The 15960-nt window shown below is 37.8% G+C and overlaps 1 protein-coding gene across 1 annotated transcript in view; it reads left to right on the plus strand.

The window, feature by feature from the left end:
• The window catches only part of LOC126446721 (phospholipid scramblase 2-like), a 150848-nt gene that overhangs the window by 113218 nt on the left and 21670 nt on the right, over positions 1-15960 (plus strand). Inside the window, exon 9 of the mRNA XM_050090985.1 lies at positions 11557-11706. Coding sequence (XP_049946942.1) covers positions 11557-11706 — 150 coding nt within the window. The remainder of the gene's footprint in view (positions 1-11556; positions 11707-15960) is intronic.

Here is a 15960-nt window from a genome sequence, read left to right on the forward strand (position 1 = left end):
ATCTTAAAATGAAGGAAGATCTGTTCAGCATGTTTTGCCCTTAAAAACACCTCTCATTGTGCTCACTTAAGGAAAAGAGCATTGGCTTATGTCACATATTTCCATATATCTTTGGTTCAGTGTACATGTGTTAAGTGAAGTGTTCAGTCAACAGAAGTGAGTAGTACAGATACTGTGTGAAAGATGACTGTTCAGCTTGTAGAAATTATTTTAAGGAACAGTTATTGTATTGATCAACATTTTGAGGCCTTTTTGCATTGTACTGCCTTTTTATGTGATTTCTCCTTATAGATCTCCCTCAGGAAAGCTGAGTATATTCTTCAAGCAAGCAGACTCACTGTTGACTTATCTGTTCTCAAAAACCAAAGAAATAATCATGCTTTGTGATTTTAATACAAATTTTCTTTCCTGTATTAATGATTGGGCCGATTCTGACAATGCAATGAGGTCTTTTATTCTGATTTTCCCACAAGAGCAGCAACATAATAAACATGTTTTGAAAATCTCATAGCATGTTCATTAAACTTGAAATTGACAGTTAAAACAAGAAAATTAAACACTTTGAGAGTTTGTGAAAGGCAGACTGGTAAAACTACATATGATACAAAGTATGTCATAATGGCAGCACGGTAGATGAACATGAAATAGTTGTCCACATCTTCAACAACCACTTACTGACAGAATGCAATCAGACCAGTTCTACAGGGTCCTTCTACAAATATCATTACAGAACAAAATTAATCAGATGTATGTACTGTATTTAATTAACAGATGAGACTGAAAAAATGATAAGACAAATAAAAACAAAAATTGCTATTGGCATGGGCAATACAGCAACCAAAGTACTGAAGCACTGTTGTAAATTCACACTTAGGTGACAAATTTCAATGGGATAATGATATGCACATAAACATATGGTGGTAGTACAGAAGTATAAAAGGGCAGTGCAGTGGTGGAGGTGTCATTAGTACTCAGATGATTCATGTGAAAAGGTTTCTGACGTGGTTATGACCACATGATGGGAATTAAAATGTTTCAACATAGAATGAAAGTGGGAGCTAGATGCATGGGCATTCTATTTCATAAATTGATAGGGAATTCAATATTCTGAGATTCACTGTGTCAAGAGTGTGCCAAGAATACTGAATTTCAGCAATTACTTCACACCATAGAGTACTCAGTGGCTGATAATTTTTACTTAATGACCAAGAGCAGAAGCATTTGCATAGAGTTATCAGTGCTAACAGACAATTAACATTGCATGAAATAACCACAGAAACCAAAGTTGGATGTGTGACGAACACATCTGTTATGACAGCACAGTAAAATTTGACATTATTGGTCTATGGCAGCAGATTACTGAGATGAGTGACTTTGCACAACTTTGTCTATAGCAGCTCCCCTAGGCTCATGACCATATCAGTCGGACCTTAGATAACCATGGCCTGATCAAATGTCTTAAGTCTAGCATAGGCCCCACAAATCCATGGAACCAAGTTGTCAACAAGTCACTGTGTGAGTTAATGGTGGCTCCATAATGGTCTGGGCTGAGATCACATGGAATGGACTGGATCCTTTGGTGCAAAAGATCGTGTCATTGACTGTAAATGGTTATGTTCAGTGACTTGGAGACCATTTGGAGGCATGCATAGACTTTATGGACCCAAACAATTATGGAATTCTTATGGATAATAATGCATCATGTCACAGGGCCACATTTGTACATGACTGGTTTGAAGAACATTCTGGAAAATTTGAAAAATGTTTTGGACAGTCAGTTCACCCAAATTAATCCCACTGAACATTTATGGGACATAATTGAGAGGTCAGTTCAAACCCGCCAGGGAGGCTGTGAGCACTAAATGCGCTGCTTCCTGGACTTGGGTAGGTGTGCCGGTGCCGGATTGAATCCGCCCAACGGATTAATGATGATGGTCAGTGTAACAGAAGAAATATTGAATTTAATTGATGAAAGGAGAAAATATAAAAACGCAGTAAATGAAGCAGGCCAAAAGGAACACAAACGTCTCAAAAATGAGATTGACAGGAAGTACAAAATGGCTAAGCAGGGATGGCTAGAGGACAAATGTAAGGATGTAGATGCTTATCGCACTAGGGGTAAGATACTGCCTACAGGAAAATTAGAGAGACCTTTGGAGAAAAGAGAGCCGCTTGCATGAATATCAAGAGCTTTGATGGAAACCCAGTTCTAAGCAAAGAAGGGAAAGCAGAAAGGTGGAAGGAGTATATAGAGGGTCTATACAAGGGCGATATACTTGAGGACAATATTATGGAAATTGAAGAGGATGTAGATGAAGATGAAATGGGAGACAAGATACTGCGTGAAGAGTTTGACAGAGCACTGAAATACCTGAGTCGAAACAAGGCCCTGGGAGTAGACAACATTCCATTAGAACTATTGACAGAATTGTGAGAGCCAGCCCTGACAAAACTCTACCATCTGGTGAGCAAGATGTATGAGACAGGTGAAATACCCTCAGACTTCAAGAAGAATATAATAATTCCAATCCCAAAGAAAGCAGGTGTTGACAGATGTGAAAATTACCAAACTATCAGTTTAATAAGTCACAGCTGCAAAATACTAACGCGAATTCTTTACAGACGAATGGAAAAACTGGTAGAAGCGGACCTCGGGGAAGATCAGTTTGGATTCCGTAGAAATGTTGGAACACGTGAGGCAATACTAACCTTACGACTTATCTTAGAAGAAAGATTAAGAAAAGGCAAACCTACGTTTCTAGCATTTGCAGACTTAGAGAAAGCTTTGGACAACGTTAACTGGAATACTCTCTTTCAAATTCTGAAGGTGGCAGGGGTAAAATACAGGGAGCGAAAGGCTATTTACAATTTGTACAGAAACCAGATGGCAGTTATAAGAGTCGAGGGGCATGAAAGGGAAGCAGTTGTTGGGAAAGGAGTGAGACAGGGTTGTAGCCTCTCCCCGATGTTATTCAATCTGTATATTGAGCGAGCAGTAAAGGAAACAAAGGAAAAATTCGGAGTAGGTATTAAAATTCATGGAGAAGAAGTAAAAACTTTGAGGTTCGCCGATGACATTGTAATTCTGTCAGAGACAGCAAAGGACTTGGAAGAGCAGTTGAACGGAATGGACAGTGTCTTGAAAGGAGCATATAAGATGAACATCAACAAAAGCAAAATGAGGATAATGGAATGTAGTCAAATTAAATCGGGTGATGCTGAGGGGATTAGATTAGGAAATGAGACACTTAAAGTAGTAAAGGAGTTTTGCTATTTGGGGAGAAAAATAACTGATGATGGTCGAAGTAGAGAGGATATAAAATGTAGACTGGGAATGGCAAGGAAAGCGTTTCTGAAGAAGAGAAATTTGTTAACATCGAGTATAGATTTAAGTGTCAGGAAGTCGTTTCTGAAAGTATTTGTATGGAGTGTAGCCATGTATGGAAGTGAAACATGGACGATAAATAGTTTGGACAAGAAGAGAATAGAAGCTTTTGAAATGTGGTGCTACAGAAGAATGCTGAAGATAAGATGGGTAGATCACGTAAGTAATGAGGAGGTATTGAATAGAATTGGGGAGAAGAGGTGTTTGTGGCACAACTTGACAAGAAGGGATCGGTTGGTAGGACATGTTCTGAGGCATCAAGGGATCACAAATTTAGCATTGGAGGGCAGCGTGGTGGGTAAAAACCGTAGAGGGAGACCCAGAGATGAATACAGTAAGCAGAGTCAGAAGGATGTAGGTTGCAGTAAGTACTGGGAGATGAAGAAGCTTGCACAGGATAGAGTAGCATGGAGAGCTGCATCAAACCAGTCTCAGGACTGAAGACAACAACAACAACAACCATTGTTGGGTCATCATCATAGTCTAATATTCTCAACATGGTGCAGAAGAAGGGGTGTTATTGGCTAAACTCTTGTGGATACTAGGCTAAACTCTTGTGGATACTATCGGTGGCCCATCGTCATTGCATAGACAGGCACTATTCCACACTTACACTGGAGAAGGCTTACTGGTTGAAATTCCTCCTGCTGCTATTGGTTAGTCATCATCATCGGCTAGATGCAAAATGGACAGAGCAAGAGAAGGAGAATGTTTACACAAAATATTACTGTACACCGAGGTGAATTTGAGTTGCATTGTTTGTATTGCTCTCACACCGCAGCCGCATATTTACTTCCTTGATGGTGGGGAGGCATGACACTGGAAGCCTATAGCCATCCTATCTATTGAAATTACATGTGTTCTTGGAAATTTCAGCCACTTCTCAGACCTTTCTTCTGTAAATGGTGGTTTCCTTAGTCAGCACACATACATTATTAAAATCGATGTCAGGACCGCAGTTCTCATGATGTTCTGCTACAACCGATTTTACACTTTGTTGTAGCCTTGTGTGCCATACATGTTCCTTACTGTGTTCTTTAACAGTTCTTCCCATTTCGCTTGTATACTCTTTGGCACAGCCACATGTGACTTGATAGATGTCTATATTGTGGAGGCACTCAGGTGCATCCATATATATATATATATATATATATATATATATTTTTTTTTTTTTTTTTTTTTTTTTTTTTTTTTTTTTTTTTTTTTTGACTAAAGAAAAATATCTAGATACCATTTTGCTTTAGAATTCTGCTTATGCGGTCAGTGACCCCAGAAATAATGGTAACTAATGGAGTGCAAAGGCTGTTCCTCATCATTGTTATTAGTGTGATTAATATTTCACCTAAAAGTCCTGTTGGTTGGAAAACTATCATAGCCATTTGCCCTCACTGTCCTCTTTAAAAAATTCAACTCCAATTATAGGTTGTCATCATCGCTGGAACAGAAGACACAATGATAATATAGTTCATTTCTCTGTAAGTTGTTGGTCTGCACTCAGCATTGCTAAGAAAAACAGAAAAAGTAAAGGATAACAGCATCAGTGTTTTGCCTCAAATTATTGTTTCATATATCTTACATATTTGAAGCTACTTTATACACAGTTTTACATTTGTTACAGTTTCCTTTGCAATGTATATTGACACACTATTTAATTTTTTATATCAAGATATTCTTGAACACTGTAAGGGCACATACTGATCAGGCATCTTTTTAATTTTCTTTTAAAAAGAGACATACTTTCTATCATGTTTGTACATTGCAATAAACTGTTGTACAGTATGTACCCAGCAAGTACAGGTTCTTTGTCTGTTAATGTTAGCCTACTTCTTTCTGTATGATAGTCATTCCTTCTTCTTGTATTGTGCTCATGATACTCTCCATTTAGTAATGCTACTATTGCTAAAATTTTTAGCCCCCTGAATTTATTCAGATATGAGTTACATATTATAGCATGAAGACATTCAACAAGTTATGATGTAAACAAAGAATTGGGAATTTAAATCAGTTCAAAAGAAAATTAGAAGCATTCCTCATGAGCCACTCTTCCCATAAATTACTTGAATTTTTAAATTCAGGAATTTTATGGTGTAAGCCTGTGTAAGTATGATACTAAGGCATACTAGAACCACAACTGAATGATGTATGAATTGGTTATGCATGAATCATTTTATTGCCTAGAGTGAATTTACAGAGCTTCTACCTTTACAGTGTCAAAATTTCATTGCTAGTCTCTGCATTTTCTCCTACAAAGACCCTCTTACTGGGACATCAGAGAAGTTCTGACCTCTCAAAGCTCTTTATATTTCCACTGAGCTTGAGGCATTTGCTTGCTTTATTGTTCTTTGTTGATAGTCTTCAGTGTTGACGAGATACCTTGTTATACTGGCTGAAAAATGGGGTGTGGAAGTTCAACACTGACTACTGTAAATGATGTAGCCTACAGTTGCACAGTTGCATTTCACAAATCATTATTTTCACCCTACAATATTATACTGTTGATATGGCCAGTTCACTATTGGTTAACTTTTGATAAGCCTCATTAATAATTTGCAACCAAACATCAGCATACTGCTACAATAGTTTACCATTGAACATCTATGAACAGTAAAAACCTACAGTTCTTGCAGAATAATATGGTACATATAACAGTACTGAACAGACACTGCTATTATTTTAGCACACAGTGTATTTGTGTTACACTTATTTCATGGTTAAGTTGATGCATTGTTGTTGGTCGAACCAATATAGGTTTCTTGTCTGAAAATCAGATATGGACTAACAGGTAGTACCAAAATTTGGGTCTTTATATATCCTCACATTAATAGGTACTGAGCCTATACATTGGTTAATGTTTAAGTTACAGAAATTACAATCAAAACGTAACTCATTCAATTAACTGTATCTATCAAAACGTTCCTTCTTCATAATAGTTTCTTCTACCAAAAAGATTAGGCCAAATTATTTGTTTAGATGATGAAATTAACAGATATAGTTATACAAACACTACTTTTGACAAAATTGGTAATTATTTTGGAATTAATTAAGGGCTGATTTTGCTAATATGTTTTCAAAAAGAGCCAAATAAAAACTGTAAGAATCCTAGTAGTTCTTCCAAATGTCTGTAATTATTACAGACTTTATGTTTGTTTGTAGGTTAACAATATAATTTAATTCATGAAAAAATTAGTGATTTCACCTTATAACAAAAGATATTAACTAGGAATAGTCAAATTAGGAAATTGATGACATACACAAAACTGACTGAGAGCCAGGCTTTCTCTTTTATGAAGATGCAGATTGTATTCACTTATGTTAATAGTAATTAGTCAAAAATAAAAAAGTGAATTTAAGGAGGCAGATGGCAAAACAAGAAAGGAAGTAAAGAGATCCCAGCTTGCTTCGTCACAAGCTCCTCATGGAGACTACAGAGCACTGAGGGTTGTACCAACATTGAATGATGGGTGAGATTGCCAGACCAACTGTGCCTTGGCTTGTGCATGAGCAAGACACATTTGAACCATTTCTCATTGAGTTGTGTGTCAGATGGCTGCCAAATTATGATGGTGAGCTTGTTTGAGGTATCTGGGGCATATGTAGGTATTCATTGTCTGGCACAGAGCGGGGAGAGGTTGTGTTAGTAAAGAGTGTACAGGTGAGTATGAGGTGTTGAGTTGACCATCTGATGTGGTGATTCAGGGGCAACACCCAGTGCAGCAGATGGCATTGACAGCTCCATGAATGGCAGACTAGGTGGTACTGGCACCAGGGATGAGGTTGTCAGTACTGGCATAGCCTGCTTATCTGTGCTGGAATCTTGTGGTCTGATGTCTGCAAGGGGCGTAGTGTAGTCATCCTGTAGAACCCAGACAGGTTTGAGCCAATAACACTGTTGTTGCTGTGCCGTACACTAGCATGTTGAAATGTTATTTGCCACAGGACAGCAATTTGTTAGGCCCTTTATGAGATGACCGGTGAACTAGATGTATGGTGTCATTAAATATCATTTAGAACTCACACTGGTGAAGGTGCTCATAAATCAAGGTTTCTGGCTGCATGTGTGGTGATGGTGGCAGCACATGCATGCGTGTGAACTCAGTCTGTAAATATTGGCAGCAGCATAGCATATAGGCTGTGCAAAAATCTATAGGAAGCGATAGATTTTTGCTGCATGGGACCTAAATGCTAAGGAGTATCCATGGCAGTGCCTCAAACCAGGAACCTACCATGCCACATCAGAGCCACCTTCATAGTCCTGAGCCACCTCTCAACCAGCCTGTTTCTTTGGTGGCGATGAGATGTGGTGCATGTGCAATTGATACTGCACAGGAAGCACAGGGCAGTGAAGAGGGAGAACTCAAATGGCTGGCCTTGGTCCATGGTGATATGTTCTGGGATTCTGAATTGCATAATCCACATTTCTACAAATGGACACACTGTTGTTTCCACTGTAATAGTGCTCATAGGTACTGCCTCAACCCATCTTGATCTTCTGTTACTTGCCAAAAACAGGTAACAGAAGCATTCCAACTGAAGAAGAGGTTCAATAATACTCATATTTACTTGTTTGAAATGTACTTTTGGTACTAGTAAGTGTCTGGGATGTGACTGGTTGTGTCAGCTGCTTTTGCTTCATTGGCAGCCTAGGCAGACTTGTGCCCAGCATCATGTCTGTGACTAGGTGTGTTCTGTTTCCTGGGTGGCTCAAGTTGGGTAGTGTTTAACACTCCCCATCAATAATTGTATGGCACAACTGGGCGTATTCTATCCTGGGATACATCACCCAACAGTGTTAGCTCACTATTGGTTAAGGTTCAGTGTTTGACTCAAAGATAAATCATCTGATTTGCAATGATTTTGTCAATGGAAGGATCATTGACTTGCCATATAGCCCTAATTTCATAGCCGTATTGTAACAAAATTGTACTGATCTAAGAGAAGTAATGTGCAATCGTGTGGTCTGCCACTTTAACATGGTAGATATCAGTATTGTACTGCAAAATGAGGTCTAGTAAGTGGAAATCGCATAGGCTGATTTTGATTGTGTCCACAAACAGTCAGTATAAACCATTACATTGTGCACTTTTATGTCCTCTCAAAAATGTTTGATCAAAACATAGAACTTGGGCAGCTTGCAGTTAATGGCAGACCACTCAGACTAGGGTGGCATGAGCTTTCTGGAGAAGAATCTAGACGCCTGCAGTACATTGTTGAGGATTTGACACAGGACAGCCCCCCTCCGCAGTATTGCTAGCATCTGTCGAAACGACAAGTCACATGTCACACATTTAGATTGGGACAGGATATGGTGATAGCATTAACTAGTGATTGTTCCAGGGTCTGTACTGCTACTATCCATTAAACCCTTTTTTTTTACCATGTTTGACCTTTCTGGGCAGTGTGTCTGTCATTGGTGACTGAAGCAGCTGCTTGTGGTAAATTGCAGCAGTAAAAGTTTAGGGTCCTGAGGAAATGGCATAAGTTGTGGTATGCCTGTGGTAGAGATAGATTCTTTCTCTTATAATCACATTCCACCATGGTGTGGATGCAACCCGCATTCAGGGTATGGCCCAGGAATGTGACCTTAGGTTATTTAAGTAGATATTTAGCTTCATTAATGGTAAACTGCCGCCCCCCCCCCCCCCCCTCCTTGACCTGCTCTAAATAAACTAGAGGGCTTTGAGGTTATTGCAATAGGTTGAAATATAATCTAAATGCATGTAGCAGTGGGGGAGGCAGAAGAAGGGTCCATCAATGAGTCACTGCCACATTAGGGCTGCTTTCTTCAGGCCATAAGGCATATAATGGTAATTGAAGGGGCTAATAATGGCAGTTTTCACATCATCTGAGGGCACTGGGATCTGCAGGTGTGTCTGTTTACAGTCAATTAGAGTGAATGCTGTGGCCCCCAGAAGTGTATGAGTAAAATCTTGAATGTTAGGAATCTGGTAACAATCAGAAATTTCCCTTGAACTAAGAACCCTGTAATCCCAAAAGAGCCTCATGGTACCATTTCTTTTCAGGACAAGTTTGATCATGGCGGCCTACTGACTGCCTAATGGTCACATGATTCCTATCTTGAGCAGTTAATCAAGAGCATTCTTCACGATCTGCAGATCTGCTGGACAGACGCAGAATTGTTTGTAATATCTGGGTTGACTTTCTGTCATAACAGTGTGGTGCACTGTACTGTCTTCAAGAATGTGCATGAATGCTATGGAGCAGAAGGTCGGGATAATGGAAGCACTGTTTGTCAACACCGTGCATTGCCTTGTACTAACCTGGAGGATTGTTGTCCCATGGCCCCAGTGTTTATAGTGGTGGGGTGGGTCCATTGTAATGAGTACAGTTGGAAGGTGACCCATTTGTTATAAATAAATGCAGTAAGGATAAGCACCACAGGTGGTCATGGGCCAGTGCACATGGCTGCTGATTATTTATTCAATGCAACAGGTCATGTCAGTATGGAGTGTGGGTGCTCATATCCAATACATGGCATGGAGGTGATGGAAGGAGCAATGTTTAATACATGTTTATTGAACTGATTTGGAGCACTGTCTGTTGGTGTATTCACCTTGTTGTCTAATAAGAGGTCCATACTGGGAGTTATAGTTGACACATGGCTGTCTGTGCGATCATTGTGGAGATCAACAGCACTCTCTGTTTTTTGTGATGTGATTAGCATAAAAACAACATTGTTTCTGATGTAAGCCAGAACCACTGTGGTGATAGTTACAAAGTGTGTCAGCCACACTGTGCAATCTGACTGAATATTATCAAATGCTGATATGTCATGTATTCAGAGGGAAATGCAGCATCACCAGTATGGAAGTAGGGTATCAAGGCATGTTAGAACCACTGCCATATCACACTGAATTTTCAGAGATTCCACACCATTAGAATGACAAGGACGCACTGCTAGTCTCTGATTTTTCTCCTCCAAAGATCCTATCCCTTGAATGTCAGAGACAGTTCAACTTCTTGCAGCTCACAATGTTCCCAGAGACCTATTACCTACATGGCTGGCAGAAACCTTTATCAGTAACACTGCAGGATAAGTAGTAATGTACTGTAAGAGAGACTCAATATTTACAGATCATGATAAAATGATAAAATGATAATTGGAGAAGAATGTAGTCAGTAAATATTAAACTACCAATAGCAGATAAATAGCAGCAATCTAGATTAATCAAGAAGAAAGCATCTTTTTCTGAAGTAACAGCCCTCTTTCTAATTCAGGCCTACGGGATTAAATTTATGTGGCATAAAAAAGAAAAGCATTACTCAGTAACGTTACAGTTTATTGTTAATACAGATTTTGTTTCTATGATTTCCTTGTGATTTGTTATTCTTTGTCTTGCCACATTCTGTTCTCCTCAACAAGATGTATGGACAATGAAGCAGGAATGAATGTAAGTTCACAAACAATAATAACATTAAAGTTTTTCCTCTGAAATCCACATTTAGAACGCCTGTATTTATAAGAAGACTGAAAAGAGGCAGAGGAAGACCTCTCAATGGAGAAAAACAGTTCCCAAACATGAACAAAATTTGGCAAGCAGAAAAATTAATTGTAATAAAGAAGAGACAGCAAATATGAAATTAAATTGCCATACAATGACAAAGAAAAGGTAACCAATGGAAAAATGTAGGTAACTAAAAGCAAATGATTATCAGAAAAAAAGATCAGTTAATAAGAACAAAATATCATGGAACAATGACAAGCAGGAATGATTGATGACAGATATGAACAAAACAACCCTTAAATATTACATATTTCAAGAGATGTCAAGAGTTTCTAATAAAAGCTTCTTTTTTTATTGTTGTTTATTGTTTGTTTATTGATTATTTCCTTATGAACTTCTAATAATAATTTCCATCTGAAAATAATGTGTGCAATGAAACATTGAATTATTCAGTAGTCACTCTCTAAGTTCACCGAGTAAATATTACTTAATACACCTCTATATATATATATATATATATATATATATATATATATATATATATATATATATATATATATATATATATATATATATATATATATATCTGTGTGTGTGTGTGTGTGGGGGCGCGTGCGCCCACTCGATCACACACATACTCATACACAATCTGTTGAAGATGTTATAGACAAACAGCAAATTATTTGCTTAAATTCTTCTGTTTTGCAGGTTCTTAGCCGAGATGGCCTGACCCAGCTTTCAACAATTGTTCATGAATGGAACAATTTGGCTGGAGATTTTAACATAATAGTGACATTTCCAACAGATAATTTGCATCCAAAGATGAAAGCTGTCTTTTTGGGAGCTGGATTTCTTTTGGTAATACTTTTAATAATATTTACTAGTCTAATTAATTGTATGAGAGGATTATTTATAAAATTTATACTTCTGAGAATGCTAATGCACATAAAAATGAAAGATGACAATAAGATACATTGGTGAGCTCAAGAAAACATGAAACATAAAAACTGAACTCTTTGGAAACTTGTACAAAATGAAAGAGATAGCGAGAAATTTAGGATGTTATGCAAAAAACCTTAAAAAGGACAGAAGATTAAGGTTTATATCTGTTGATATTGAGTTCATTACAAACAGAGGGCAAGCTTTCTTTTGGGAAGAATGGGAAAAGAAACTGATTGTGCCCTTGTAAATGAACTATCTCAGTAGTCACCATCTTTTCTCTTTGATACTTGTCTCATTGTACATGTCTTACTCTATCTTTATTTTTCTTTATTAGTGTAGAACAGAATAAATATATATGTCTACACCCTGGGCAGTCCCCTGTGAACCACCTGGCAGAGGATGCTTCTCACTGTACCAACTGTCAGAGTTTCTTCTCATTCTCATATAGGGCATGGGAGACTGATTGCTGAAGTTCCTTTTTTACTCTCTCTTTTACTCTAGCCTTATCTTTGTTGCTGTATTAGATAATTGGTACGTAAGGGGATTTACTGTGATAGTAGATTCCTCACTTATTATTGGCTCTTAAAACTCTGTAAGGTGACTTCTTGTGTTAGCTGCATTTATCTTCAAATGTCAGCTCATACAGGTTTTTTAGTATTTGCATGATATGCCTACTTCCCCATGACTCAGACAGATCTGGTACCATTTGTACTACCCTTCTCTGTGTATGTTCAGTGTCTCTTCATTGGCATGGGCGCCACACACCTGAGCAACATTGTAGAATGGGTACAAGGGCATTATGGAAGCAATCTCATTTGTAAGCTGACTATATTTTCCTTGACTCCTATCAGTGAACCAAAGTATGCCAACTGATTTACCTACAACTGAACCTATCCATTTGTTCCATTTCATATCACCGTAAATTGTTAGACCCAGATGAGTTGACTGATTCCATTTGTTATTCACTAATATTCCAGCCATGGGGTTTTATGATTTTGAGTTTCACAATTTCACAGTTCTGATGTCTTAAACTGAATAGCTAATCTTCGCACCACTTTGATATCTTATGAAGATGTGAAAAGACATTTGTGCTGGTTTCTTCAAGTAGTACTTCATCACAGATAACTGCATCAGGTGCTTAAGTTGGAGGTTGCTACTAAATTGCCTGTTAAGTTTTTAATATGCAACATAAAGAGGAGATGTCCCAGCACACTTCTCTGGGGCATGCCTGAAGTTACTTATACATCCGCAATGACTTTTCATCCATCATAACATGCTATCCTCACTACCAATAAGTCATCCACACACTCAAAAATTTCATTTGATACTTAATATCATGACATGTGTAGATTTGTCTGTCTTCTATCACTTTAGTTGTAGGTCTAAATTTTGTGGTCTGTGCTCTCTTCCAGCCAGTGTATACCATTGTATATTATGCATACAATGGTATATTGTGTTTACGAGTGTAAGTAACTCAGATGCAAAATCTGTATAGCATCTGACACAGATTTTGTTAGCTGTAGAGGATTGTTCAGTTTAGTAATTTAAGCTTGTCTCAATGACAGTGGGACTAATATCTATAAATACAATTGTAGCTACACTTTACTGCTCCGTAAATTGTTCACAGTATGACAAGTACAGTATGATATAGAACAAGTAAGCAGAGTGGTATGTGGATTATGTAAGATGATATGATGTCAAAAGTGTTATGGATTAATATACAATGTGGTATGATAAGGTTAGATGAGGACAATCAAAAAATTGTAATACACTGTGGTCAGATTAAGACATGATGAATTAATATACTGTAAGTGCACACACTGTGTTTATCTATAATTTGTTTTTAGGCCCAATAATCAGAAATAATTTAGCTATACAATTGATAGTCAATGGTTTCTATGACCACAATAGCATACTGATTTATTTAGCTGAGCAAAACTTGTCAAATGCCTCTCAGTTTGACTTTTGTAAGGGACTCTATACTCAGAAAAGAATACAAGATCTCATAAATGAAGTCCTAACAGAGCTATACTCATGTAGCTTTGCCAAAACCTTTTATTGTGTTGATTACAAGATTTACTCAGAAAATTAAAGTGTTATAGCAGCAATAATGTGCTTTTGGGTATACTGCATGGTTGTTGCTTCCAATTTATGCATAATACTTTGATGACAATCAAGCCATCCTTGTCAGGTCCCATGACTTTTCCTGTTATGTATACTTGGTGCTTAAATTCGAACCAGACTGGCTGGAAAAACAACTCTGCTGTATACACATTAATCAATAATTTTATGGCTTTAATGGAAACCTTCTTTGTTGATGGAAACCTTAAAGTCATAACAGAAAACAGAGGGTTTCATTCACAGACTGTATCCCAAGCATGAAAATATCTCCACAATGGGAAACCGTAAAATCTGTAACACCACAGTGATTGGTACAGAGCCCCTTCTTGTTTGTAGCTTACATAAATAATAATCCTCCAATGATTTTAAAGGGCAGTTCAAAAATCTACATCTACATCTTAGTCTGTAAACTACCATGACATGCATGGCAGAGGTTATGTCTGAGTGTACCATATTAGGGTTTCTTCCCATTGCATTCATGTATGGAGTGTAAGAAGAATGACAGTCTGAATGCCTCTGTGTGTGCAGAAATTCTTCTAATCTTATCCTCATGATCCCTGTGTGCTGTGTGAGCAATTCACAGTGGATTGTAGTATATTCCTAGAGTCATCATTTAAAGTCAGTTATTGAAACTTTGTTAATAGACTTCCTTGGGAGAGTTTGCATCTATCTTCCAGAGTCTTCCAGTACAGTTCCTTCAGTATCTCTGTGACACTCTCCCATGGATCAAACAAACCTGTGACAATTCAAGCTGCTCTTCTCTGTATACATTAAATACCCCTGTTTGTCCTATTTGGCATGAATCCCATACACTTGAGCTATATTCTAGGACTGGTTGTATAAGTGATTTGTAAGCAATCTCCTTTGCAGACTAATAGAAATTCTCCAGTACTCTACTGATAAATGAAAGGCTAACACCTGCTTTTACCACAACTGAGTCTGTGTGATCATTCCATTTCACATACATAGAAGATGTTACACTCAGGTATTTGTGAGAGTTGGCTGAGTCTGAAAGTGTCTCATTAAAATTATAATTATAGCTTACTATTTTTTCACTTTGTGAGGTTTACAGTTTTACATTTCTTCCCATTCCATTCATGTATGGAGTGTGAGTAGAATGACTGTCTGAATGCCTCTGTGTGTGCAAAAATCTTATCACGATCTGATCAAGAGCTTCTTTCAGGCAGTACTTCATCATAGATAACTGCATCATCTGCAAAAAGTCTGAGGTTACTATTAATACTGCCTGAATGGTTATTAATGTACAACATGAACAGCTAGGGTCCCAACTCCCTTCCCTGGTGCACACCTGAAGTTACTTCTACATCTGATGATAAATCTCTATCCAAAATAAAATACTGCATCCTCACTACTGAAAGTCCTCAACCCAGTCACAAATTTCACTTGGTACCCCATATGATCAAACTTAAGACAATAAGTTTGGGTGTGGTACTGAGGTAAATGCTTTTCAGAAATCAAGAAATACTGCATCTATGTTACTGTCTGTATCCAAAGCTTTCGGTATGTCATGTGAGAAAATTGCTAATCGGGTTTGACACACTTGATATTTTTGGAATCAATGCTGGATGGCATTGAGGAGGACATTCTGTTCAAGGTATCTCATTATGTTTGAGCTCAGAATATGTTCTAACATTCTGCAACAAATCAGTGTCAAGGATTTGGGTGGTAATTTTGCGGCTCACTTCTACTACCCTTCTTGTAGATGGGTATCACCTGTGCTCTTTTCCAGGAACTGGGCATAGTTTATTTTTTGAGGGATCTGCAATAGATTAAAGTCAGAAGAGAGGCTATGTCAGCTACAAACTCAGTATAGAATCTGATGATGATACCATTGGAATCCGAATCTGAATTGGGCCCTGGAGCTTTTTCAGTTTTAACAATTTCAGGTGACACTAATATTTGTTTCATTCATCTTTTCAGTGATACAAGGCTTAAATTGGAGAAATTCTCCTGCATTTTCTTTTGTGAAGGAGCGTTTGAAAAATGGAATGAAGCATTTCAGCTTTTCTTTTTTACCCTGAGTTCCAT

The sequence above is a fragment of the Schistocerca serialis genome, chromosome 1 (assembly GCF_023864345.2).
Source record: "Schistocerca serialis cubense isolate TAMUIC-IGC-003099 chromosome 1, iqSchSeri2.2, whole genome shotgun sequence".
NCBI classification, from domain to species: Eukaryota; Metazoa; Arthropoda; class Insecta; order Orthoptera; family Acrididae; genus Schistocerca; species Schistocerca serialis.